The sequence below is a fragment of the Zalophus californianus genome, chromosome 14, assembly GCF_009762305.2.
Source record: "Zalophus californianus isolate mZalCal1 chromosome 14, mZalCal1.pri.v2, whole genome shotgun sequence".
Taxonomy (NCBI): Eukaryota; Metazoa; Chordata; class Mammalia; order Carnivora; family Otariidae; genus Zalophus; species Zalophus californianus.
This window is the reverse complement of record NC_045608.1, coordinates 72,392,927-72,419,027: the sequence shown is the minus strand read 5'-3', so window position 1 is coordinate 72,419,027 and position 26,101 is coordinate 72,392,927. Positions and strand designations below refer to the sequence as shown.

At 37.1% G+C, this 26,101-nt stretch overlaps 1 protein-coding gene across 3 annotated transcripts in view; it reads right to left on the bottom strand.

Annotated features, from left to right (window-relative positions):
• The window catches only part of DCC (DCC netrin 1 receptor), a 1,177,272-nt gene that overhangs the window by 210,857 nt on the left and 940,314 nt on the right, over positions 1-26,101 (bottom strand). For all 3 annotated transcript variants that reach the window (XM_035724067.1, XM_035724068.1, XM_035724069.1), the window contains exon 13: positions 1,875-2,016. In XM_035724067.1, the coding sequence (XP_035579960.1) occupies positions 1,875-2,016 (142 nt within the window). The remainder of the gene's footprint in view (positions 1-1,874; positions 2,017-26,101) is intronic.

Sequence of the window (26,101 nt, the reverse complement as noted above, 5' to 3'; positions counted from 1 at the left end):
CGCCTCACCTCAACTTCAGTTATCGTTATCTTCTTCCCATAACTTCATCAGGAAAGAAGACATAGGATCTTGGCTTTTCTTAAGCTTTTTAAATGATGTGGTAGAGTGCCATAACTTCCGCTTACAGGCAGTAATATCTGCCTAAGAGATTTTGTCCAGATATAAAACAAGTAATGTGATTTTTGACAACCTACCTTGGAAGCATTCTCACCATTAGGCTAAAATTTTATTGGCATAAAAGAAAAAAAAAACCTGAGGGGGAAAATAACCTGAGGGGAAAAAACAGGTTTTGACCAAGTCTCAGAGTATGGGCTGAACAAGTAGCTTAAAATGTGTGCTGTGTGTGTGTGTACACACTATGATTTCAAATGGAAATTTACTGAGTATGTGGTATAGACAAAGGAGTAAATAAGGGGTTACTTTCTTCTTTTCTCATTCACAGTGATAATTTATTTATTAGCTGTAAGTTATGAGTTTGAGTTTGTGTATTTTCCTGGACCCAGTTTATGTGCCATGCCAGATTGCTCAACTTCACCCATCAGTTCTTATCATGAGCCACTGCTATATGATTTGCTTTCCAAGTTCCTGGCAATAGTTCATGCTCTTGTTAGAGCTATAAAGCCCTCTTGAGTGCTGTTGCTACCTTAGACCAAGCAATCATCATATAAAGTATTTACGGACAAGGAGAGAATTCTGTGTCCGCATACTCACTGGATGCTCTGACTTCTCAGGTGCTGTTTGGAGATGCAGAATAGGTAACAGCCTATTGGCGGACTTTGACCAATGACAGGGTTCCTATCCAGCCACTGATTGTGATACATAGTACTTCAGGTGGCCTCTCAGGAGACACCCCGGGGAGGCCGAGCAAACTCTGGGCTTTTCTAAACTTGTGGCCAGCTCAATGATATGCCAGCATCATTGATTTCTCTTCTCCCCTGCTCACTTTCTTTGTTCCCTCACTGGTGCTTTCCTAGGCTTGCACCCCCCAAGAGGCATTACCTTGAAAGCATACCTCAGACTCTGTTTTCTAGGAACCTGGCCTGACATGAATTAAGGGTTCCAATAGTTAAAATAAACACATGATTTTTCATTTTATAAAATAAAACACATATTCTCTAAATACTGCACAGAAACTGGGTGCAGTTTTCATAAAGAAGCTTGACTTACTATGAGTTCCACCAATATTGCTACAAAAGTGAATTTACTTTCATGTTTATGGAAAGTAGAATAATCCGCTTATTTCCCAAACTACCCTTCTCCACATTTTTCAACCCCATCCTCACTGCTGGAGATTAGGGGAAGGAGGGATTGAAGTGACTTAAACTTGGAACTATTTGATTAGATGGCTTTTTAAGGTTATTTTTTTTTTTTAAGATTTTATTTATTTATTTGAGAGAGAGAGAATGAGAGATAGCACGAGAGGGAAGACGGTCAGAGGGAGAAGCAGACTCCCCGCCAAGCAGGGAGCCCGATGTGGGACTCGATCCCAGGACTCCAGGACCATGACCTGAGCCGAAGGCAGTCGCTTAACCAACTGAGCCACCCAGGCGCCCCTGGCTTTTTAAGGTTATTAGTTAAAAAGTTAAAAGTTATTTGACAAGAGGAGCTGTTGTTGAATCAGCAATGCTGAGAAACTAATATGGATAAACAAATCTGATCCATTTATTAAGACGATGATCCAGAAGCAAAATAGGTACTGAAAGCATTATAGAGAATATTGAGTTAAAAATATAAAGGTTATTTTTGTTCGGACCCATAACGTCACCTGTCAGGAAACAAACAAAAAAAATGTTCCCTTGAAGTGAGAGTATATTTTATTCCTAAAGCATTTAATTCATCAAAACCTTGCAACACTACACCGTGTGAACACTGACCTGTGAAGAGGTACCAGAGGTTGTTGGGCTCCAATGTTTCCATCTCACCCCTGCGGGTCGTCTTTCTGTGTCGAATTTTATAGCCGGTAATAAATCCATTTTGTGTGCCTGACGGAGGAGGCAGCCAGCTTACTTTGATACTCTGCAAAATAATCGATGTAAATTAAAACACTGGAGAAAATAAGGACAACAGAATGGGGTCAAAAAATGACCCAAAACTAAGTGTGAATAAAGCAGAGAGGCAGGAAGTGCTAGGGATTACCCCATAGAACCAGATTAAACCCATTCTTACTACCTGACAGTATTCCTCTTTGTATGATTGACAAAAATGCACAATTCATTTCATTGATTACATGCATTATCCCCTCTCCTTTGTAAATGCCACCAAAATGACAGTAAAATATTCTAAAGGGTATAAACTTATAAGGAAATAGAGAATAGGAGTCTAATGGATGAGAGATTTTAAAACATATTTAAGAGGTGCACACTGAGGGAAAGCAGAAAGATGAAACCTAAATTACCCTTTAAGAGATATTAATGAGGCAGAGGAACAAGATGGCGGAGGATTGGAGACCTAAATTTTGTCTTGTCCCAGGAATTCAGCTGGATAGGGATCAGACCATTCTGAACACCTACGAACTCAACAGGAGAGCAAAGAAAAGAATAGCAACAGCTCTCTGGACAGAGAAGCAACCACTTTCTGGAAGGTAGGACGTGCGGAGAAGTGAATCCGAGGTGATATTCGGGAGGATAGACGGCGGGGGAGGGGGCCTCCATCGGCCGCTTCTGGCAAGTGCTAGAGCCGCGGAGCACAAAATCGGACCTTTTAGAAGTCGGCTCCGCTGAGGGATGTCGCTGCAGTGGCTAAGCGGGGGTGGAACCCTCGCGGGACAGTGTGGTCTCAGGACCCTCGGGGTCACAGAAAGACCGGGGGTGCCTGAGTGCAGCAGAGCTCCCGGATATCAGAGCGGGGAAGCCGGCTGCAGAGACGGAGCCGAGGCGCGGGCTCTCAGCTCAGGGTGGCCATAAACTGTGATCCGCGGCACAGTTGGGCCATTGCTCCTCCAGCAGGGACCCAACAAGCGGCAGAGCCGGGGAGACTCCCCTTCCTCCCCCGGGAGGAGCGGTGCGGGAACACACTGCAGGGATCTGCTGGGTTTGGAGACTCCACACGGGGTCGGGTGCCAGAGATAGAAACACTCGGTCACAGGCCAGGTGAGCACGGAGCGCGGCCAGAGACCGGGGAGACGGGAGGGACTGACTGGTTTTTCTCTGGGGGCTCCCTGAGGAGTGGGGTCCCAAGTTCTCAGCTCCTCCAGGGCGGAGATTGGGAGTCCGCCATTTTCACTCTCGTCCTCCAAAGCTGTACGGAGAGCTTGCAGGGAACAAAAGCTCCTGAGAGCAAACCCGAGCAGCTTGCTTAGCCCAGACTCACAAGGGCGGGGCAATTCCGCCTCCGGCAAAGACATTTGGGAACCACGGCAACAGGCGCCTCCCCCAGAAGACCAGCACGAACAGCCAGCAAGCCAAGACCAAGTTTACCGATCAAGGAGAATGGGAGAACTCCAGCGCTAGGGGAATACTGCACATAGAATGCATGGCTTTTTTACCATGATTCTTTAGTCTTTCAAAGTTAATTTTTTTAATTTTCTTTTTTTTTTTTGAATTTTTCTTTTTCCCTTTTTGAACCAACATCTTATTAATCCCTTTTTTAAAAGTCTTTTTTATTTTTCATTTTTACACTCATATTCTATCCCTTCATAGTAGTTAACCTTATTTTTGGTATATATATATATATATATAAGTTCTCTCTTTAAACTTTTGGGATGCAGGTCCTTCTAATAGACCAAAATATACCCTAAATCTCTAGTGTATGGCTTTGTTCTAGTCTCCTGCCTGATCACATTCTCTCCCTTTTTTTTAATTCCTCTTTTTTCTTTTTTCAACCAACTTCTTATCAATTCCTTTTATAAAATCTTTTATAACTTTCATCTTTACAGTCATCTTCCATCCCTTCATCCTATTTATCCTTATTTTTGTACATATATAAGTTTTTCTTTCTTTAAAATTTTGGGAGGCACTTTCTTCTAACAGACCAAATTACGCCCAAAATCTAGTGTGTGGCACTGATCTATGCACCAGGATGATCATATTTGATCATATTCTTTTTTTTTTCTTTCTTTCCCTTTCTTTTCCCCCGGTTTCAGGTCTCTTCTGATTTGTTCAGTGTGTATTTGTCTGGGGTCATTGTTACCCTGTTAGCATTTTGTTCTCTCATTCACCTATTCTCTGGACAAAATGACAAGATGGAAAAAATCACGTCAAAAAAAAAGAACAAGAGACAGTACCGACTGCCAGGGACCTAATCAGTACGGACATTAGTAAGATGTTGGAACTAGAGTTCAGAATGATGATTTTAAAGATACTAGCTGGGCTTGAAAAAAGCATGGAAGATATTAGAGAAACACTTTCTGGAGAAATGAAAGAACTAAAATCTAACCAAGTCGAAATCAAAAAGGCTATTAATGAGGTACAATAAAAAATGGAGGCTCTAACTGCTAGGATAAATGAAGCAGAAGAGAAAATTAGTGATACAGAAAACCAAATGATGGAAAATAAAGACGCTGAGAAAAAAGAGATAAACAACTACTGGATCACGAGGGCAGAATTCGAGAGATAAGTGATACCATAAGACGAAACAATATTAGAATAATTGGGATCCCAGAAGAAGAAGAAAGAGAGAGAGGGGCAGAAGGTACATTGGAGCAAATTATAGCAGAGAACTTCCCCAATTTGGGGAAGGAAACAGGCATCAAAAATCAGGAGGCACAGAGGACCCCCCCCAGAATCAATAAAAATAGGTCAACACCCGACATCTAATAGTAAACCTTACGAGTCTGAGAGACAAAGAGAAAATCCTGAAAGCAGCTTGGGACAAGAGGTCTGTAACCTACAACGGTAGAAACATAAGATTGGCAACAGACCTATCCACAGAGACCTGGCAGGCCAGAAAGGACTGGTATGATATATTCAGAGCACTAAATGAGAAAAATATGCAGCCAAGAATACTATATCCAGCCAGGCTGTCATTGAAAATAGAGGGAGAGATAAAAAGCTTCCAGGACAAACAAAAACTAAAGGAATTTGCAAACACGAAACCAGCCCTCCAAGAAATATTGAAAGGGGTCCTCTAAGCAAAGAGAGAACCTAAAAGCAACATAGACCAGAAAGGAACACAGACAATATACAGTCACAGTCACCTTACAGGCAATACAGTGGCACTAAATTCATACCTTTCAATAGTTACCCTGAATGTAAATGGGCTCAATGCCCCAATAAAAAGACACAGGCTATCAGATTGGATAAAAAAATAAGACCCATCAATATACTGTCTGCAAGAGACTCATTTTAGACCCAAAGACACCTCCAGATTGAAAGTGAGGGGGTGGAAAATCATTTACACGCTAATGGACACCAAAAGAAAGCTGGGGTGGCAATCCTTCTATCAGACAAATTAGATTTTAAACCAAAGACTATAATAAGAGATGAGGAAGGACACTATGTCCTACTTAAAGGGTCTATCCAACAAGAAGATCTAACAGTTTTAAATATCTATGCCCCTAACATGGGAGCAGCCAATTATATAAGGCAATTAATAACAAAAACAAAGAAACACATCGACAACAATATAATAGTAGGGGACTTTGTCACCCCCCTCACTGAAATGGACAGATCATCTAACTGAAAGATCAACAAGGAAATAAAGGCTTTAAATGGCACAATGGACCAAATGGACATCAGATATATTCAGAACATTCCATCCCAAAGCAACAGAATACACATTCTTCTCTAGTGCCCATCGAACATTATCTAGAATAGATCACATCCTAGGTCACAAATCAGGTCTCAACCGGTACCAAAAGATTGGGATCATTCCCTGCATATTTTCAGACCACAATGCTTTGAAACTAGAACTCAATCACAAGAGGAAACTCAGAAAGAACTCAAATACATGGAAGCTAAAGAGAATCCTACTAAAGAATGAATGGGTCAACCAGGAAATTAAAGAAGAATTTTAAAAATTCATGAAAGAAATGAGAATGAAAACACAACTGTTCAAAATCTTTGGGATGCAGCAAAGGCAGTCCTAAGAGGAGTATATAGCAATACAAGCCTTTCTCAAGAAACAAGAAAGGTCTCAAATACACAATCTAACCCTACACCTAAAGAAGCTGGAGAAAGAACAGCAAAGAAAGCCTAAACCCAGCAGGAGAAGAGAAATAATAAAGATCAGAGCAGAAATCAATGAAATAGAAATCAAAAGAAATAGAACAGATCAATGAAACTAGGAGCTGGTTCTTTGAAAGAATTAATAAGATTGATAAACCCCTGGCCAGACTTATCAAAAAGAAAAGAGAAAGGACCCAAATAAATAAAATCATGAATGAAAGAGGAGAGATCAGAACAACACCAAAGAAATACAAACAGTTATAGACCATATTATGAGCAACTATATGCCAGCAAATTAGATAATTTGGAAGAAATGGATGCATTCCTAGAGATGTATAAGCTACCAAAACTGAACCAGGAAGAAATAGAAAACCTGAACAGATCTATAACCACTAAGGAAATTGAAGCAGTCATTAAAATCTCCCAAAAAACAAGAGCCCGAGGCCAGATGGCTTCCCAGGGGAATTCTACCAAACATTTAAATAAGAATTAATACCCATTCTTCTGAAACTGTTGCAAAAAATAGAAATGGAAGGAAAACTTCCAAACTCATTTTATGAAGCCACCGTTACCTTGATCCCAAACCAGACAAAGACCCCATCAAAAGGGAGAATTACAGACCAATATCCCTGATGAATATGGATGCAAAAACTCTCACCACAATACTAGCCAATAGGATCCAACCGTACATTAAAAGGATTATTCACCATGACCAAGTGGGATTTATCCCTGGGCTGCAAGGTTGGTTCAACATCCGCAAATCAATCAGTGTGATACAATACATTAATAAAAGAAAGAACAGGAACCATATGATCCTCTCCATAGATGCAGAAAAAGCATTTGACAAAGTATAGCATCCTTTCTTGATCAAAACTCTTCAGAGTATAGGGATAGAGGGTACATACCTCAATATCATAAAAGCCATCTATGAAAAACCCACGGGGAATATCATTCTCAATGGGTAAAAACTGAGAGCTTTCCCCCTAATATCAGGAACGCGGCAGGGATGTCCACTATCACCACTGCTATTCAACATAGTACTAGAAGTCCTAGCCACAGCAATCAGACAACAAAAAGAAATCAAAGACATCCGAATCAGCAATGAGAAGTCAAACTCTCACTCTTTGCAGATGATATGATACTTTATGTGGAAAACCCAAAAGACTCCACCCCAAAACTGCTAGAACTCATACAGGAATTCAGCAAAGTGGCAGGATATAAAATCAATGCACAGAAATCAGTGGCATTCCTATACATCAACAATAAGCAGAAGAAAGAGAAATTAAGGAGTTGATCCCATTTACAATTGTACCCAAAACCATAAGATACCTAGGAATAAATCTAATCAGAGAGGCAAAGGATCTGTACTCAGAAAACTATAAAATACTCAAGAAAGAAATTGAGGAAGACAAAAACAAATGGAAAACTTTCCATGCTCATGGATTGGAAGAACAAACATTGTGAAGATGTCAATGCTTCCTAGAGCAATCTACACATTCAATGCAATCCTTATCCAAATACCATCCACTTTTTTCAAAGAAATGGAACAAATAATCCTAAAATTTGTATGGAGCCAGAAAAGATCCTGAATAGCCAGAGGAATGTTGAAAAAGAAAAGCAAAGCTGGTGGCATCACAATTTCAGACTTCTAGCTCTATTACAAAGCTGTCATCATCAAGACAGTATGGTACTGGCACAAAACTGACACACAGATCAATGGAACAGAATAGAGAGCCCAGAATGGACCCTCAACTCTATGGTCAATAGTCTTTGACAAAGCAGGGAAGAATACCAATGGAAAAAAGACAGTCTCTTCAACAAATGGTGTGGGGAAAATTGCATAGCCACATGCAGAAGAATGAAACTGGACCATTTCCTTACACCACACACAAAAATAGCCTCCAAATGGTTGAAAGAACTAAATGTGAGACAGGAGTCCATCAAAATCCTAAAGGAGAACACAGGCGGCAACCTCTTCGACCTCAGCCGCAGCAACTTCTTCCTAGACACATCACCAAACACAAGGGAAGCAAGGGCAAAAATGAACCATTGGGACTTCATTAAGATAAAAAGATTTTGCACAGCAAAGGAAACAGTCAACAAAACCAAAAGATAACCGACAGAATGGGAGAAGATATTTGCAAATGACATATCAGATAAAGGGCTAGTATCCAAAATCTATAAAGAACTTATCAAACTCAACATCCAAAGAACAAATGATCCAATCAAGAAATGGGCAGAAGACATGAACAGACATTTTTCCAAAGAAGACATCCAAATGGCCAACAGACATATGAAAAAGTGCTCAATATCGCTCGGCATTGGGGAAATCCAAATCAAAACCTCAATGAGATACCACCTCACACCAGTCAGAATGGCTAAAATTAACAAGTCAGGAAATGACAGATGTTGGCTGGGACGTGGAGAAAGGGGAACCCTCCTACACTGTTGGTGGGAATGCAAGCTGGTGCAGCCACTCTGGAAAACAGTATGGAGGTTCCTCAAAAAGTTGAAAATAGAGCTACCGTACGATCCAGCAATTGCACTACTGGGTATTTACCCCAAAGATACAAATGTAGGGATCCGAAGGGGTACGTGCACCCCAATGTTTATAGCAGCAATGTCCACAATAGCCAAACTGTGGAAAGAGCCAAGATGTCCATCGACAGATGAATGGATAAAGAAGAACTGGTATATATATATACAATGGAATATTATGCAGCCATCAAAAGGAATGAGATCTTGCCATTTGCAACGATGTGGATGGAACTGGAGGGTGTTATGCTGAGTGAAATAAGTCAATCAGAGAAAGACATGTACCCTATGACCTCATTGATAATGAGGAATTCTTAATCTCAGGAAACAAACTGAGGGTTGCTGGAGTGGTGGGGGTGGGAGGGATGGGGTGCCTGGGTGATAGACATTGGGGAGGGTATGTAATATGGTGAGCACTGTGAATTGTGTAAGACTGTTGAATCACAGACCTGTACCTCTGAAACAAGTAATACATTATATGTTAACAATAAGAAGAAGATAGTAGGAAGGGAAAAATGAAGGGGTGGAAATCGGAAGGGGAGACAAAGCATGAGAGACTATGGACTCTGAGAAACAAACTGAGGGTTCTAGAGGGGAGGGGGGTGGGGGGATGGGTTAGCATGGTGATGGATATTAAGGAGGGCACATATTGAATGGATCACTGGGTGTTATACACAAAAAATGAATCATGGAACACTACATCAAAAACTAATGATGTATGGTGATTAACATAACATAATAAAATAAACAAAATTAAAAAGAGGTATTAATGAATAACAAGGTGCTTTGCACGACAAAGTTCAGGGATGATTAGAAATTGTTGCTTCCTAAATACCTTGAAAGAACAAGACTAAAGCATGGTTCTGAAATAAAAGATGGATTGAGGTCCTACCCACATCCAGCAAAATCAATCTACCAACACTCAGTGACCTAGGAGTAGCTTGGAGTTTCATCCTCTAGGATTATTGAAACAGAATCCACAGATTTAGAGATATCAGGCACAGAAAAGAGTAGAGATGAGGGCAAGGGACTTATTTTTGACTTATTAAGTCAAAGACACCCAAGTCTTCTTTCCTCTGCATTCTATCTGCATTCAGAGCAATAAGACGCACATGTATAGGGTGCCTGGGTGGCTCAGTCGGTTAAGTGTCTGCCTTTGGCTCAGGTCATGATCCTGGGGTCCTGGGATCGAGTCCTGCATCGGGCTCCCTGCTCAGCAGGGAGTCTGCTCCCTCTCCCTCTGCCTGCTGCTCTGCCTGCTTGTGCTTTCTCTATCTCTGTCAAATAAAATCTTTTTTAAAAAAAAGCAGGTGTATATTCCCCAGGCAGACTATCACGTAATAATTCTCTAGAGAAAATTATAAGTTTGGTCCTCGAGAAAACAACAGCCAGGTTTCTGATCAATCCCCCAACAATGAGGCTCCCACTTAATAACCGCACTCATGCACTAGAATTTGCACTTTGCAATCAGCTTTTTAGTACATATTTCATTTTAATGTAAACCAACAATTTAAGACACTCAGACATTAAAAAAAGAAAAAAGCCTTTAGTCTAAAAGACAGAGGAAAAAATACATAAGAACATAATGGCCCTTGAAGGAAATAGCACTGATGCTTAGAGCAGAGAAAGGATCCAAAAAGCTGTCACTAATACCTAGACAATCTAAGAGAAAATATTACATCTGTGAAAGAAATAAAAATACAGAAAAAATGAAAGATTCTTTTAAGTTATTATGACATTTATAATTTGGCTGTACTGGTTAAATATTCGATAAATAAGTTGGAAGATAAATTAAAGAAAATTCCTTAAATTCAGTGGGAAAAAAAGGATCATAGAATTTGAAGAGAAAAAAATAAAAAAATTAGAGGTTTAGTCCATAATTTCCAACATCCAAGTAATAAGATGAAATAATGAAAAAATAGGAAAAATAGAAGCAAAAAATTAGCAAAGAACAAAAAAACAAGAACCCTTCCCTGCAATAAAAACCTTGCAGACCTGGAAGATTTGAGACTTCAGTCTAAAAGCAATTATGGAGTATCTGACATCATATATGAAAAAAAAACTACATTAAGGCACATTACTGTGAAATACTGTAGCATCATGGGGGAGAGAGGATCCCAAAGTTTCCAGAATGGAAGAAAAAAAGCAGGTCACATAAAAAATGATCACTGGGTGTTATACACAAACAGTGAATCATGGAACACTACATCAAAAACGAATGATGTAATATATGGTGATTAACATAACAATAAAAAATTTAAAGAAAATTTAAAAAGACAGGATGAGGCACAGCTATACATATTCTTGGGCAGTGGCTAAGGTTGTACAATGATTAGTGAAAAGGAAGATGGGGAAGAGATTCATAGAAGCACACTTCGGAATAGCCCAGAATCTGAGATCAACTATTTCTGTGCAAATTCTCAAAGAGGTATCAGCGATGATGTATCTTTTAAATAAAATGGTCAGAACCCCCTCCCCCCAAATGATCAGGAGTAAAAATAGTAAGGAGTAAGATTTCTCAACAACATTCAAAGTTAGAAAACAATAGAAGAGTATTTACAAAATTCTAATCCTAAAGGATTTTAAACCTGGACTTCCAAGGCTATAGAAACAAATGATCAAGTGTAAGGAAAATAGAACACAAGTATAAGAATATATGCTTATATAAGTACAAGTATAGGAACTTTTCAGAAATACATGGTTTCAAAGATATCCATCTGCATTCCCTTCATCAGGAGACTAATGAGGGTATGCTTTGGTAAAATGGGAGGGCAAACAGAAAAAGATATGAAAGCCAAGAAAGAGAGAATCCAAAACCGAAAAAGAAAATGGAATTCTCAGCAATAAAGTAAAGAAAATTTTAATATGAGGTAAGACTGGATATAATGAGACATAAGCTCAAAAGAGTACATACCGTATAATTCCATTTATATGAAGTTCAAGAATAGGCAAAACTATTTTATAGTAATACAAAACAGACCAGCAGTTGCTCATGGCAGTTGCACTGGGGGATGGACTGGATATGGGAAAAAGGAGACTTTTCAGTGTGATGGAAACATTCTGCATCTTTATTTCACATTTGTTACATGGGTGGATACAATTGTCAAAATATATCATTATGGGGTAAATCGTGCCCCTGCTCTAAATTCACATGTTGAAGTTTTAATCCCCAATACCTCAGAATTTGAGTGTATTTGGAGGTAGGGACTTTGAAGAAATTATTAGGTTAGATGAGGTCAATTAGCATAGGACCAAATCCAATATGACTGGCGTCATTATAAGAAATGGAGATCTGGAGACACACAGAAGAAGATCAGGTAAAGACAGTGGAAGAAGAGGGAGAGAGGGCGAGGAAGAAATAACTCTGCTGGTACTTTGAACTTTGACTTCCAGCCTCCAGAGGTCTAAGAAAACAACCATCTGGGTTTGTTTAGGTTTCCTCGCCTGTGGTGTTTGCTATGGCAGCTCTAGTGAAATAATACAATCGTAGAAATAAACACTGAAGTTTTGTGCGTTTCACTTTAATTAACTGTACCTCTGAGAAGAAGAAGGACTGGAATGAGAATGAAGAGGAAGAGAAGGAACAGTGGGGGGGGGGAAGGAAGAAGATTGGTGAAGGGGAATGGGGATGGAAGTGTACAAGTGTGCTAAATCCTGACATAAAAATAAATCAGCAGGTGATATATAAAACTGGTGAGTTAAAGCTGAGGAATTAAGGGACAGATACCTGAGCACATTATTGAAAAACATGAAGATAAATTCCAGAAGAGTGATGAACATGGGAATCTGGAGGGAACGGAAACAGGGTTTGGGGAGGAAGAGTCTATTGGTTTTAGTTATAAGCCTATTTGAAAAAACAATGTGCATGTAATACTTTGATGAACATTTAAACTAATTATTTTTTAAGATTTTATTTACTTATTTATTTATTTATTTAGAGAGTGAGTGGGGGGCGGGGCAGAGGAAGAAGGAGAGAGAATCTCAAGTAGAGCCCATAGAGGGGCTCAATCTCACGACCCCGAGATCATGATCTGAGCCGAAATCAAGAGTCAGACACTTAACCGACTGAACTACGCAGGCCCCCTAAATTAATTTTTAAAATAAAATATAAAGTTGTTCTTTTGAGATGGGTAGAAATAAATGACTGTCAGAAAGAGGCCAGATGCAGAGTCAGGGAGTGGATTTCTGAGTCCCTGGCCCACAGCGGCAGGAACACTTAGATATTGTTTCAGTCATGTGGAAGTGTAGCAGAGTCAGGAAAGTATTCTCCCGGGAAACTGAAGTCTAAGCCTCCTCTTTTAGATTACTACAAATTAGCTATTGCTCTACAAATGACTAAGTGCCTTTGTAAAAGGATTTAAAAAGTTACATAAAGTCAGTTACTGGCTAAGCATTTTAAAAATGTCAATGACATGCCAGTCAATTCTCATGATTTGCAGTAGCCACGTTCTATAACGTTGCCACAGACACTGTGTTTGTAAATATAGTAATATTGCTCCCAGGGAAAATACAGGTTTAGGTTCTTATGAGCCTTTGTTTACAACATTTTTGTCAACTCATCAATACATGACCTTGTTTTATGTGTGTTTCTGTTTAAAGACATCTAATATTATTGTTGATACATTAACATTGAACTCATGGCCAATAGCACTATAACTCATGCCAGAATGAAATTTATCTAACACATGGATTTTCTCCCTAAGGCACATCACAGTCTTCTGCAAAAAGTGATACTAAATAGCACTTCAGCATTATGCCTTGGGAGCTTTTAAATAGCAAAATCACCAACAGAAAGTAAAAGTAAATAAATAAGTACAAAAAAAAGTGGCATTTATTTGACCACAAAAAGGACACTTGGTTACAGTACAAGAAGTGTCTTCTTGTTCAACCTGAGCTGGGAACGTGTGCTTCTTGAGGTTCCAATTGTTCCATGGTTCTGTATGTGTACAAGTCCACAAATGACTGGAAAGGGTGGGTATTGATTTGGGATTACAAATACATTTTAGCAGGTAGGTGAATCTGCAAATGCAGACTCTGAAAATAATTAGAAAAAAGTGTAATTATATAACAAAGGCATTTTAATAATTTTAGAAGAACTTAGATAAATAGAATTAATCTGATGATTTAAGTCAGAATATATCTGAAAGAGTATGACACTACTGAGACGATTTATCTCACCCTTATTACCCTTTAAATGTGACAAACTAAATGCCACTCTTAAAAAATATTTTTTAACAATACTTTGTTTCCTACTATAGACCCGGGAATGGTCTAAGCACCCTATATATCCATGTCAGGTTTTTTATCCTCAGAATGATTTTATGAGTTAAGGTCTATTGTCACATTCTTTGTCCAATCATATAAATCAGGACACAGATGGGTAAGTACCTTGAACCTATGTGGCCACCAAGTGATAGAGGCAGGATTTGAACTGGTTATATGACTCTGAAGCTGGCATTCTTTACTGTTTAATATTGCCTCCCATGGGAGTTCAAGAGGCTAAGAGTGTAATTCATTCAGTTATTACTCATTCAAAATATATTAACTGCATCGCTGCTGTGTAGCAAACACTATCTTTGGGACTATAGAAACACCCAGATAAGTCATGGTATGTCCATTCTGGCTGAGGAAATATACACAGAAACTCAATGAAAACACAAAGTGTTAAACACTAAAACAGAGAGTCCCAGAAAAATACAATGGAAATACAATAGAGGGAGAAATTAATTCTGTCTCATGTGCTCAAGAAAGACTTCAAATATGAATCAAGAAGGACTTCAAATATGAGTAGAACTTTCTGGAGGGGGTAGATAAGATACTTAAGACAAAGGGGTATCAAGAGCAAGCTCATGATGTCATGACAATGTATAGCACCTTCAGGTGAAGGTCAAGTAGTCCCTTAATGGCTAGAGCTAATGGGACATATAGGACAATGTAATGGAAAGGTAGATTGGAAAAATGTTAAAAGTCTTTTGGGACATGCCAAGGAGACAGATATTAGATCAGTGTGCTCATTTAAGGCAATGCCTAAAGAGACAAACTAGTGAATAAAATAATAATATAATGTCCCTGGACCCCAAAGAATACATAGTCTTAAATACACATACACTCATCTACCCCTTTTCTCCAAGTCCCTCCTCCCACACATACATGCACATGCATGGATGTGCTCTTTCTTCTCAAATGTTTTAGAAACTAGTAAAGAAAATCAGATTGATGAAGAGTCATGCCTTATGTTTATATTCCACTACTTATCTTATGTGTATTTTATTTTTCAATGCTTCAAGGTGGCTATGACAGATATTATTACCATTTTACAATTTTGCAAAAGAAGAAATTGAGGCACAGATTTAAATGATGGACAAAAGTCATCTTGTACTATCACAGAAAGATTATCCAATGTTTGAGCCTAATATTTTTATTATTTTACGCTAAAATAATCGTAGAACTTCTACTTGGCAATTCTAGTCACCCAAATTCTCCCACAAAATATTCTTGAAAGGAATAAAATCTGAATTTCAATAATTAGTTTTTAATACTATTAGTGTTAGTCTTCCTGTAAGTAGCCCTTGGCAAATCAAGAAAGGTTATTTTCTATGGAGTACAAATTTATTTTTTAAAGTCTAAAGTAAATTCAAATAGAAAATAAAAATACAAATGAAGACATTAAACTTTGACTAAGAGGTAGAATCTTATAATTTCCAGTTACTACTTTTCTGTGCCTTTGTTGAGTGACCTTTTATAAGTCTTATAAATGACCCTAATCTCAATGCACATATTGAAACAAGGAGAATAATTGTGCTTTAGTATGTCTACTAAATGGTTGTAAATCACTTGCTAAACCTGGAGAACTTAATTGTACTAATGATTACATGAGCAATCCTGAGTTTTTGACAGATAATAATTTTTCTTGATCATATTTGAGGATTTTCAGTGATTGTATAAATTATTCCCACATAGCCAATACCTTAATATTGATGCCTAGCAGCAATTAATTAATAGAATCAGTTATACACTCTACACGCCAGGAGGCAAAGCCCCTCAATGGTTGTCATTCATCTTTGGAAGTAATTTCATTGCTTGTATTCATTCTCATAGATGGACAGCAGCTAAGTTTATTAGCATCTTTTATGCTTTCTCATTGGTTTCAAGGAAGAACCAGCAGGTGGCAAAGGCTCAAATGGTAAAATTTTTTCCTTGTAGGTTCTCCTTCTGCAAATATGGCTAGATGTCCCAAATTATATTGTTTTGAGAAATTAATTGAAAGTATTCAGTATATTTTTCATATTGAATGGCATAATGTGTCTTATTATCTGTATGGGACCTGTTCTGTCAGTGCTCAGTAGCTCAGACTTCATTGCCCCTTCCCCCACAAAGCCACCTAAAGCTGTCACTGTTATGGGAACATTCTTGTACCTAGTCTTCATGGGTAAGCCTGGTAATTATTTTTATTAAAAATACTTAACACATGACCTTTGACATTTGAAAAATCAATTCTAATAGCTGTGACTTGACTTTTGGTTCTTTCCTTACTTGAGAGGGTGAAATTAATCCTTTTCAAGCTGTTGCCAGTATTCTATCTTGAATCAAGGATTAATTTCACTTTTTTTTCAGATTTGAAATAAAAGAACCATAAAATTTAGCTTCCCCAAATCCTTCCACTTCCTTTTTGATTATCATAAAAATGAATGAGTTTCCAAGTTAGCATGGTACGAGCAGTTAGGTTTACTGATTGAAAAGAAAAGTTCTCTGTGGCCATTATTTTCTAACTTTTTGAGATAACCCTATTCCATTTGGTGATGTAGTATTATCCTTTTCATGGGCTCCATTAATTCTTTTCTTTACTTTTCCTTTACTCTAGCATATGAGTAGTAAGTAATAAAACAGAAAAGAATTGATAAGTCTGCCGCCCCCAATTTTTCTCAGAAGCCACATTTTGTAAGCTTCTATTTTTAATTCCACATATCTCACTGCACACTGACATTTTGCTTTACTCTCTCTAGAATGGACTGCAGAGGAAGACAAGCCCCATTCCAAACATATTCAGGGACTATAGTAAAGACCCCCCCTTTTTTTTAAGTGGTTTCATCTGGAGAGCATTCCCATAGAAGGGAATTGAAGGGCACCATTTGAAAGAAGGTCCTTGCAGCAAATAAGAATGCCTTGGGTGAAACAGCAGGAATCTAAGGATCTTGAAACTTAATTGAAAATAAGTTTTGAACTCTGCCCCTTATTTCTGTTCTGTATTTCTGGTGACTTGTTGAATCTCATGTTGCTTGACGAATGAAATATGCTTTCTGTACTCATGACGCCCTATAGCTTTTTATTAAAGAGTGCCCTTGGCACTTTTAAAGAACCTCTTTTTATTGTATCCCTCATCTGTCTCCTTATTTACATTCCCTCTGCCACTGCCCTCAGACCTTAATTACCATTGCCCAGATTATTGCCACAGCTCACTAACTGATCCCCCTGCCTCCAGGTGTCACCCTGCCCACACCCACATCCGTTATCTTCCCGATCAGGTGATGGGCCGCTTAAGTTCTCTGAGTCAGTATTCTCATCTGCAATATGAGAAATACCTACCTCAAAGGACTGTGCTGTGGATTAAAGCAGATGATGGGAACATGCTTTGAACTTCAAGGGAAGGAAGGAGGAAAGAGAAAAAGAGTGAGGCAAGAGGTTAAGGGTTTAAAAGATGGAGGGGGGAAAATAAAGGCAAAAGTAAACAAGGGTCCGAAGAAATCAAGCAAGCAAGACCCTGTCTATCAACAGTGCTCTCAGAATGTGGACCTACTTACTTGTATGCTGACTCAACAAATTTTCTTCTGCACATCAGGAGCACTGAGAGAGGTAAGTTACCTAATAACACTTTTTAAACACCTTTTCTTCCATGAATATTCACAGAGCAATTTGCTCTGTAGGGTGCAATTCACATTTCTTGGGGTAGCCCATAGAACCTTCTGGCATGGGCGGTAAAGAAGAGACCTTGGAGATTAGAGAAATGTGAAAAAGTGAAGAAATGCTATGTATACTTTTGGAGGTAAACTTGACAGGACACCATGATTCATTGAATGTCAGGTGCAAAGAAGGAAAAGTCATCAATATTGACTCAGGTTTCTGGCATAAGCAACTCAGTAGATAATAATGCATTTACTGGGATAAGGCTATCTGAAAAACAATCCACTTTCAGAAAAAAAAAAAGTTTCGGGGCACCTGGGTGGCTCAGTTGGTTAAGCAACTGCCTTCAGCTCAGGTCATGATCCTGGGGTCCTGGGATCGAGCCCCACATCAGGCTCCCTGCTTGGCCGGAAGCCTGCTTCTCCCTCTCCCACTCTCCCTACGTGTGTTCCCCCTCATGCTGTCTCTCTCTCTCTCTCTCTCTCTCTGTCAATTGAATAAATAAATAAAATCTTTAAAAAGAAAAAAAAAGAAAAAAAGTTTCCTGGACCTTCTAGTAGTATCAATAAATGACACTTCACAGAAGATGTAGAAACAAAGGCTACCCATATTAATAATATTTTAGTTAATGCTAGGAAGGGCATTTTCTAATTTTATCATTTAGAATAAATGATATCTTAATAATATCAAAATTATACAATAACAACATTTAATATTTAACCTTTGATATTTATCTAAACACTTGGTAAATATTTCACTGGTGCTGAAATAAACTAAATTGAATTTCAAACTGGAATAGAACTTAATTCACTAATTAAACAGTATTTTAAATTTTATTATGTGTATAATTGTGTGAACAATTTCCAAGAGGTGTTTTGGCTTTTTATAAACTTCTATACTTTATGGGACTAACCAGATATCGATTTGATGAAATGTCAATAAAATATTATAAAGGTCCATATGTATTTTTCCTGCAGTTATATACTATTCTTGCAGATTTGACATGTTTTTACTTCACTATCATAAATATGCAATCTCTTGTGATAAGTGAAGTTAAAAAACTGGGTAACATGCTAAAATTGGCATTCTTGAGTTCATGTAGGCAACTGTTATCCAAAATGACATAAAGCCATGTTAGCAAATACTTCGTGTGACACATTTCCAGAGTGAAGTCTGTTAGTATTACTCAAGTCTAAGTTAAATATTTGTGCAATAATAAAAGTATGTTTATATACAAACTGAAAAGTACTTGACTTAAATAAAATTTCATCTCCTAAATTCAGGCAAGAAACATTGCTTTGTTTTATTTTTAAAAATGAGGAAAGCTAGCCTGTTGTGATTTTGTTTAATGGCTTTGAAATGATAGGAACATTTCTTCATCAATAGGTTAGTTTAGTCGTAAGTCTTCCTTTTATCTCTGCCCTGGTGGTCCCTGGCTCCCCATCGATAGTGCCAGTGGGACTCTTCCCTGAGGATTAAACCCTACTTGACCTACTCTGGAAAAATCCTGTTCTTGGTTATGTTGTACTAAGCCACATTGGGATTTTTTTCTCAGGCTGCTCAACTTCAAATCATATACTGCAAATCCACTTTGACTTGGGTCTTAGTTTTAGTGACTGGGTTTCTCTGGTAGGGATGTTGCCATGCATCTTTGTCAATGTTCTTTTACCTTGGTAATCTGCCTGGTTCTTCCAAAACGCCCAAGAGTGGGTCCTTCAGCAGCTCCTCCTTTGTGCATCTCCGAGGCTAACAGACTTCCCTGACAATTGTTACTCACCTCTCTGAATCTAGGCACTCCCTCCTTTCACACTCTGAACCACCCAAACCTCCTGGTCTTCTGATTTAGTGCCTAAAAATCCTTGTCAGCCCTTTCTGACTCCACCCACCAGGCACAGCTGCTATTTACTGCTCTGTTTGTCTGGATACTGTGACCAGTCTTCCTGAAGGAGCATCCCTAATCATCTTCCTTACTCTTGATTTAATGGCACAGCCCTCCTAACACTGGATCTGAATTCCATACCCATTCATCCCACACAACTGTCTTTTTCAGATGTAGACAATGGGCACATAGAAGATTTTTTAAAAAATTGCACACAGTGAGAAATGGTGTCTGGAATATGCTCTATTTCTTATGTGTTCCATTTTTATATTTCTTAAAGTAAACTGGGCTAAATTTAATTTGATGCTGGGAAATTGACATGCCACCACTTTTCTCTGCTCCTTTAATCAAATTCTGAGAGCTCAACCTTCACAATTCCAGGGAAAAGAAGGGGAAACTAATCACTTATCTAACCTACTTCATTTTGGTAGCATAGGGGAATTGAACCAGTAAATTAAGGTCAAATAAATTTCCAAACCAACACTGTGAGAGCATCAATCCATCATTGTGCATGGAGACACAGGGCATCCCATGTTATACTGGTAATTTGGCAGTCTGGTAAGTTAGCATTTGGGATACTTTCAGAGCAATATTAAAAAAAATATTTCCTGTGTAATGTAAAGATGAGGCACAAAAGTCTATCAGAAGAAAAGGAGACAGCAGCCCAATGTGGTCCACAGACTCTTTTCCAGTGGTGTCACTAATTCAGCTCTGGTCCCGAATTTGCATACCTATTCTACACAATAAGTACTAGTCATCTATTTAAGAATTAACTCTAAATATTAAATAAAGCTTAAATCCTAGGCACAGGTAGATGGAAATATACTTATAACTTGTGCTTAAAAAATCTTACTGGATGTTCTGTCTAGCATGCAGTCCTGAATTGTCATTTAGAGAAAGAGAGAATAGTATTTTGCAAATAAAAGATATTCATTAAGTATAATAAGATGGATGACAGAAAGCATACTGCTCCAACTCTCAGCTTTTCATTAATTTGCTAAGTGACGTTAGGAATCATTGACCTAACTGCATTGATTGTACATCACAAGACCACTCTCTCTCATCTAATTTTTGAGGGGTGATCAGTAAGAAAGAGTTCAGAAACATAAAAACACTGCAAAACACAAAGTTCTACTCTTACTTTAATTATTTTTTTCATCTTACAATTCTTGAGTTATCGGGTCACTTTGGCTTCATATGATTGTGTATCAAAGCCACAAAAATACATAAATGAATGAATGATTCTTAACTAGGCAGAATTATCTTCATAAACACTTCATCTGATCACAACAACTAGATTACATTTCTCTGGAAAACAACTTTCTTTGCCACTCAAAAACTATTTAGTGTAATGTATAAAGAGGTGGTTTCATTATGGTAGATTTTACCATATTCTGTTGAGTGGCCCATAGAAACAGTGCTTTCTCCATTGATTACAAAAACCCTGTTGGAGGTGATTCTCAGGTATGTAACTATGTATGGTCTCTATTACTGGAAGAAAAATGAAGAAAAATCAATTATTTTTTTTCCTGCTAGCCAGGCTTTCTTGGCCAACTAAATAAAATTAACTGAATATTCCTAAGCCAACCAAGAAAATCACCCCCAAATACAGACTATAATCCACACTAACGGGAATAAAAAAAGAAAGGTAGAATTTGTATCTATCTAGCATTTTTTTTTATAAAGTCTCAGATTTAAAACAGCATTTTTTTTCCACGTGATAATTTGTTATGCATAGCCTAGTAGCCAGGCCTGTTTTATTCTAGGTCCTAGAAACTGGGAATGTAATTTCTAGGAGGTATTCACATTTTGACAAAATTCCATTACGATAAAGCAATTTGGTTGTTCCCCGGAGTTCATGATAAAGTGATCTTACTAGTAATACATTTCAGAATTTGTCAGTATCAATAGACTTTATTCTCCAGTACCCAAGTCATTCCCTGGAAGTAAGCTGGATGTTTAGGGAGGCTCATTAACTCTTTCAGATCACTAGGTCCTTTCTCAGACTATTCATTTCTACTAAATAAAACTACTAAAAGCAATGTAATAGCCTTGATGCAGGAACCAGAGTTAGGAAAGCCAGAACACAAATACATCAGCAGAGTTATATGTAAAATTATACCCTTCAAAGGCACAAGAAAATAGACCAATATACAATTTAAGGCAGAAAATAACAGTGCGCACTTATTTCTCATTTCTTTTGTTGGTTTGTTTTAGAACATGGAAACCAAGATACTATTCGAGCAGTAAGGTGAATGGTATAACTTCAGAACAATTGACTTCACCAAATATTTAAGCAACTGAGGCAAGAGATAAGAGTTTAAATACTGATTTATACCAAATGAAAATTTTTTCACATATGGGATAAAATGCATATATCAAGAATAACCAGTAGGAACTCAGAGTATTGCAATAATGTACTCGTGTTAAAATGATCATGATATATCAACTGGTCTCTTAAAAAATGAAATATTAGCTTAAAGGTTGTACAGTGCTCAGTAAGAGAATAAAAACCAAAGTTTTTACAACACTATATACTAAAAATTGTTTTAGTGACAAAACCAGAGCCTTTGTCACAAAAATAATTTCTATTTGATGTTTGATAGGATAAATATGATTGCAAATGAGTTTCATCCTATACAGAACAATACCCTCTATGCTTTAATGTACATTAAAATTTAGGCATGTCCAATATTTAGGGATAAACACATACAGCTGGGTCTATATTGAATAAGGGAAAATGTTACTGAGAAACAATTTTCTCAAAAAAAAAGCAGAACTGGCTATTTAACAGAGGCATATCTTCAAGCAAACTGTCAAATTAGGCCATAAGTAATTAATCTTTGAAACCAGCAGGCTTTCAATCTCAGAGCAACCATCTCAAAGACATGACTTACCATGTAATTACATGGGACATTACAATGTATTTATGAGGTCATTTGTTACAATGTACAGTAATTACAGAGTACTTACATAGCTATTTATGTCTCATAAAATGAAGTGAGACTAAATATTTTAATTGTGTTACAGAAATAAGGGAAAATATTTGAGTTCCAAATGTCAGGTGAGATTACAGGTCAGATTCACATAACTCATATTAACAGCTGTCTGCTTCCAGAATCACAAGTGTTTTGCGGTGCTCTTATTAGAAATGAAGGTTTGAGAAATATTCCTTCTAAGAATGAGTGAGTGGAATTGTTCTCAATTTCAATGTTCAGGTAATGCCAGAAGACAGACCAATAATATAATTTATTATTCATACTTTACATACAAACCATGAATGTCCAGGCATCAACAGAGTTGCTGGATTAGAAACAAGGTCATGCACAATGTGTTAACAAATGACACACCATACAACTAGACAGAAGAAAAAAATAGCAGTTTTTCTGTTTTCCATTTCTATTATTTTGGATAAAAATGGTATTTGTTCAAATTTTCACACATTCTTAAATATGTAGTAAAATTTCAAAATTGTGTGTTTTACAAGTTTCTTCCCTTCATCCCAGATTATACTTGGAAATTCTTATTTAGCCTAACAAGTGAATTATGGCAGCAGAGAGAAGAGGATTCTGAAACATCACTGATACATGAATAATGGAGAGCTCAGTGCTCTTATTATTGCATTGCTGATTTTAAAAATTAAAATTAAAAAAGTTTTTGGATTTCTGATCATCTGTTCTCTTTGGATTAATGCCTAAAGCAAATCTTGCCATTATCTACATGCATTGCTTTATTAGTTTATTCAACAAACATCCCAAATGCCTGCTATGTTCCAGGCATGGTGTTACAATAGAGTCATATTCACCTAAAACACTTTTCCTGAAGAGCATGGCCCTTTCCAGTGACAGATTCTATGATACTGTTGGTAGATTGGCCTTACTAAGTCTATGAAGCTTAATAGATACACCATACTATGCTCTCCTTTGGTTAAATAAATTCTGGCTTTACATTCAGAGTTTATGCCTTTAGATTAGATTGGTCATTATTTGATGAATCATGAAATGCAAACAGTATTGCTCAGCCTTTGCTTATTCTTGCTAAGATGCCTCTGTTCATGTGATTCAATGATTAGAAAGTACAAAATAATGTTCAGTTATGATGGTGTAGACAAAATATTCTTTTCTTAGCTTTAACCTGTCTTGTGAACTTCAACACTTTTCAAAAAGAATAAATGTCAAATTTTTTTGTCATGCAGATATTATAACTACCAAATTGCTATAAATATGTGAGCTAATTAATTCCTGTAAAGACTGATGAGCAGGTTGATAGTGATCCCAACTGCAGCCTCCTGGCAAAACAGGGATTCCATCAGTGTTTAATGACTGTTACATTCCTATATAATGGTCTCCAAGTCTGCCAAAGCCAGATACTCAGGGACCACAGAACCATCTGCAAAATGCTGCCTGTTAATATGCTAATAAACCAATTAATCCACAGACTTCTTCAACTCAGGTCAGTTCCGATCAACTGTACCAATTTTATTTATACACGCCAAAAGAATGGGTCCATTTCTCACTAAAGTTCTAAGAAGCTACTCAGAGTAGTTAGGAACATTATCTCAATAACTCATTCTAATTTAAGAACAGTAAGAGATAGTTTACTATTGAAAAAAATTATGGGTAACTATCAATACTTCAATCAGTATTTCAATTAGATATGCATTCATTATGTGTCTAATTGATTAACAATTAGCAGCACCTGTAGTTGGCTATAATTTTAATTACTGATTACACTAGGTCTGATTACTTAAAATGATATCTGCCTGAACACCATTGGATTATAAAGAAAAGAATAAAACAATTCCAGAATAATTAGTTCTATTAAAAATGAGATTAAAACCATTTCGATAAAATGTTTTTAATGTTTTTATTTTAAGGAATGGTAATAGATTTTTCTTAAATTATACAATATGGAGAGAAGCTAACCAATGATTTTTTTTAATGTAACTAATCTGCCATTTTCCTGGAAGATGTGGAAGTACTTCAGAAGAAGCCATTGTCCATCAGAACAATAAGAAGGAGAAGGAGGATCCTAAGTAACAATAGATAACAATAGAGACCCATTTCTAATCTGCTTTTTAAATATTCATGTTTTAGAAATGGAAAGGCATGTTGATCCTTTGTCATGAATATGACAGACCCATCAACAATCATCTTTAAAAGAGATCTTGGACTGTATTTTTTAGGCACAAAAAGAACCTACATAATTGTTTTAAACACAGGTTTTTAAAAAGAGAAAGTCAATTGTGAACTAAAATATCTTAAAACTAGGTAATAGTTGCAAAAATTCTGGTGTGCAAAGTACCATGTGTTTTCATTTTGGTATTCTAAGAGAGGATCTGTAGCAACTCCTGGAACCAACAACTCTTCCAAACTTAAAAAAATATTCTCCACAGCTTCATATTATCACATCATATTTTTTTAGGATTTAGGACTTCAAAAAATGGATTGATGCATGAGCTATAGTAAGTTTTTTACAACCATTTTTAGTATAAATGAAATATTTGTGCTAATATTTTAAACAGAGAGTTTGATATTGATTTCCTTTTTGTAACTCTATTACAAAATGTCTCATGCAAATACAAAATTAGAATAGTATATCATTTCACAATCACCAGGATGGCTATGATCAAAAAGACATAATAACAATATTGGTGAGGATGTGGAGAAATTAGAATCTTCATACACTACTGGTAGGGATGTAAATTGGTGCAGCTGCTTTGAAAAATAATCTGGCAGTTCCTCAAAAGGTTAACTGTAGAGTTAACTATGATTCAGCAATTTCTTCCTAGGTATTCTCCAGAAAAATGAAAACACGGCTTCACACAAAAATTTATACACAAATGTTCATAGCAGCATTATTCATAATAGCAAAAAAAATAGAAACAACCCAAATGCCCATCATCTGATGAATAAACAAAATCTGATGGATAGATTAACAAAATAGATAAACAATATTCCATACAATGGAATATTATTTGACGATAGGAAGCAATGAAATACTGATAGATGCTACAACATGGATCACCCAAAAAACATTACACTAATTGAAAGAAGCCACCCACAAGAGATCACATGGTGTATTCCATTTATATGAAATGTGCATCTTAGAGACAAAATTAGATTAGAGATTGCCTACAAATGATGGAGGAAGGGCATAGGAGGGAAATGAGGGGTGACTAATAAAGGGTAGAGGATTTTTTAGGGATGGTCAAATGTTATACAATGAATTGTGGTGATGCATGCATAACTTTAAATGGGTGAATTCTATGGCATGTGGATTATATCTCAATAAAGATGTTACAAAAATAATTGCATCACAAAAATTAGATTAGTATAATGGACCCCAATAGGCCTATCACTTGACTTCAAATTCTCCGTTTATTTCCACTCTTATTATATGTATCTACCAAGCCCTCTGGACTGAGATTGTATTTAAAGAAATCCTGTAAAGTAGAGAAATACACCTATGTGTGTGGGTCTCCCCATAAGTGAGAAGTACATTCCAGAGGGACCTGAATACAATCTATTTTTAATCCTCATCCCTGATACGATGCCCTGTATATATGGCACTCACAAATGTTTACAGATGGCGGTGGTGACAGACTGAACAAGTATGGCCTCTAGAAGGAGGCAGTGTGGAGAGTGGTAGAGTCACACTCCATTGCTTTTTAAGTGTTTCTTTT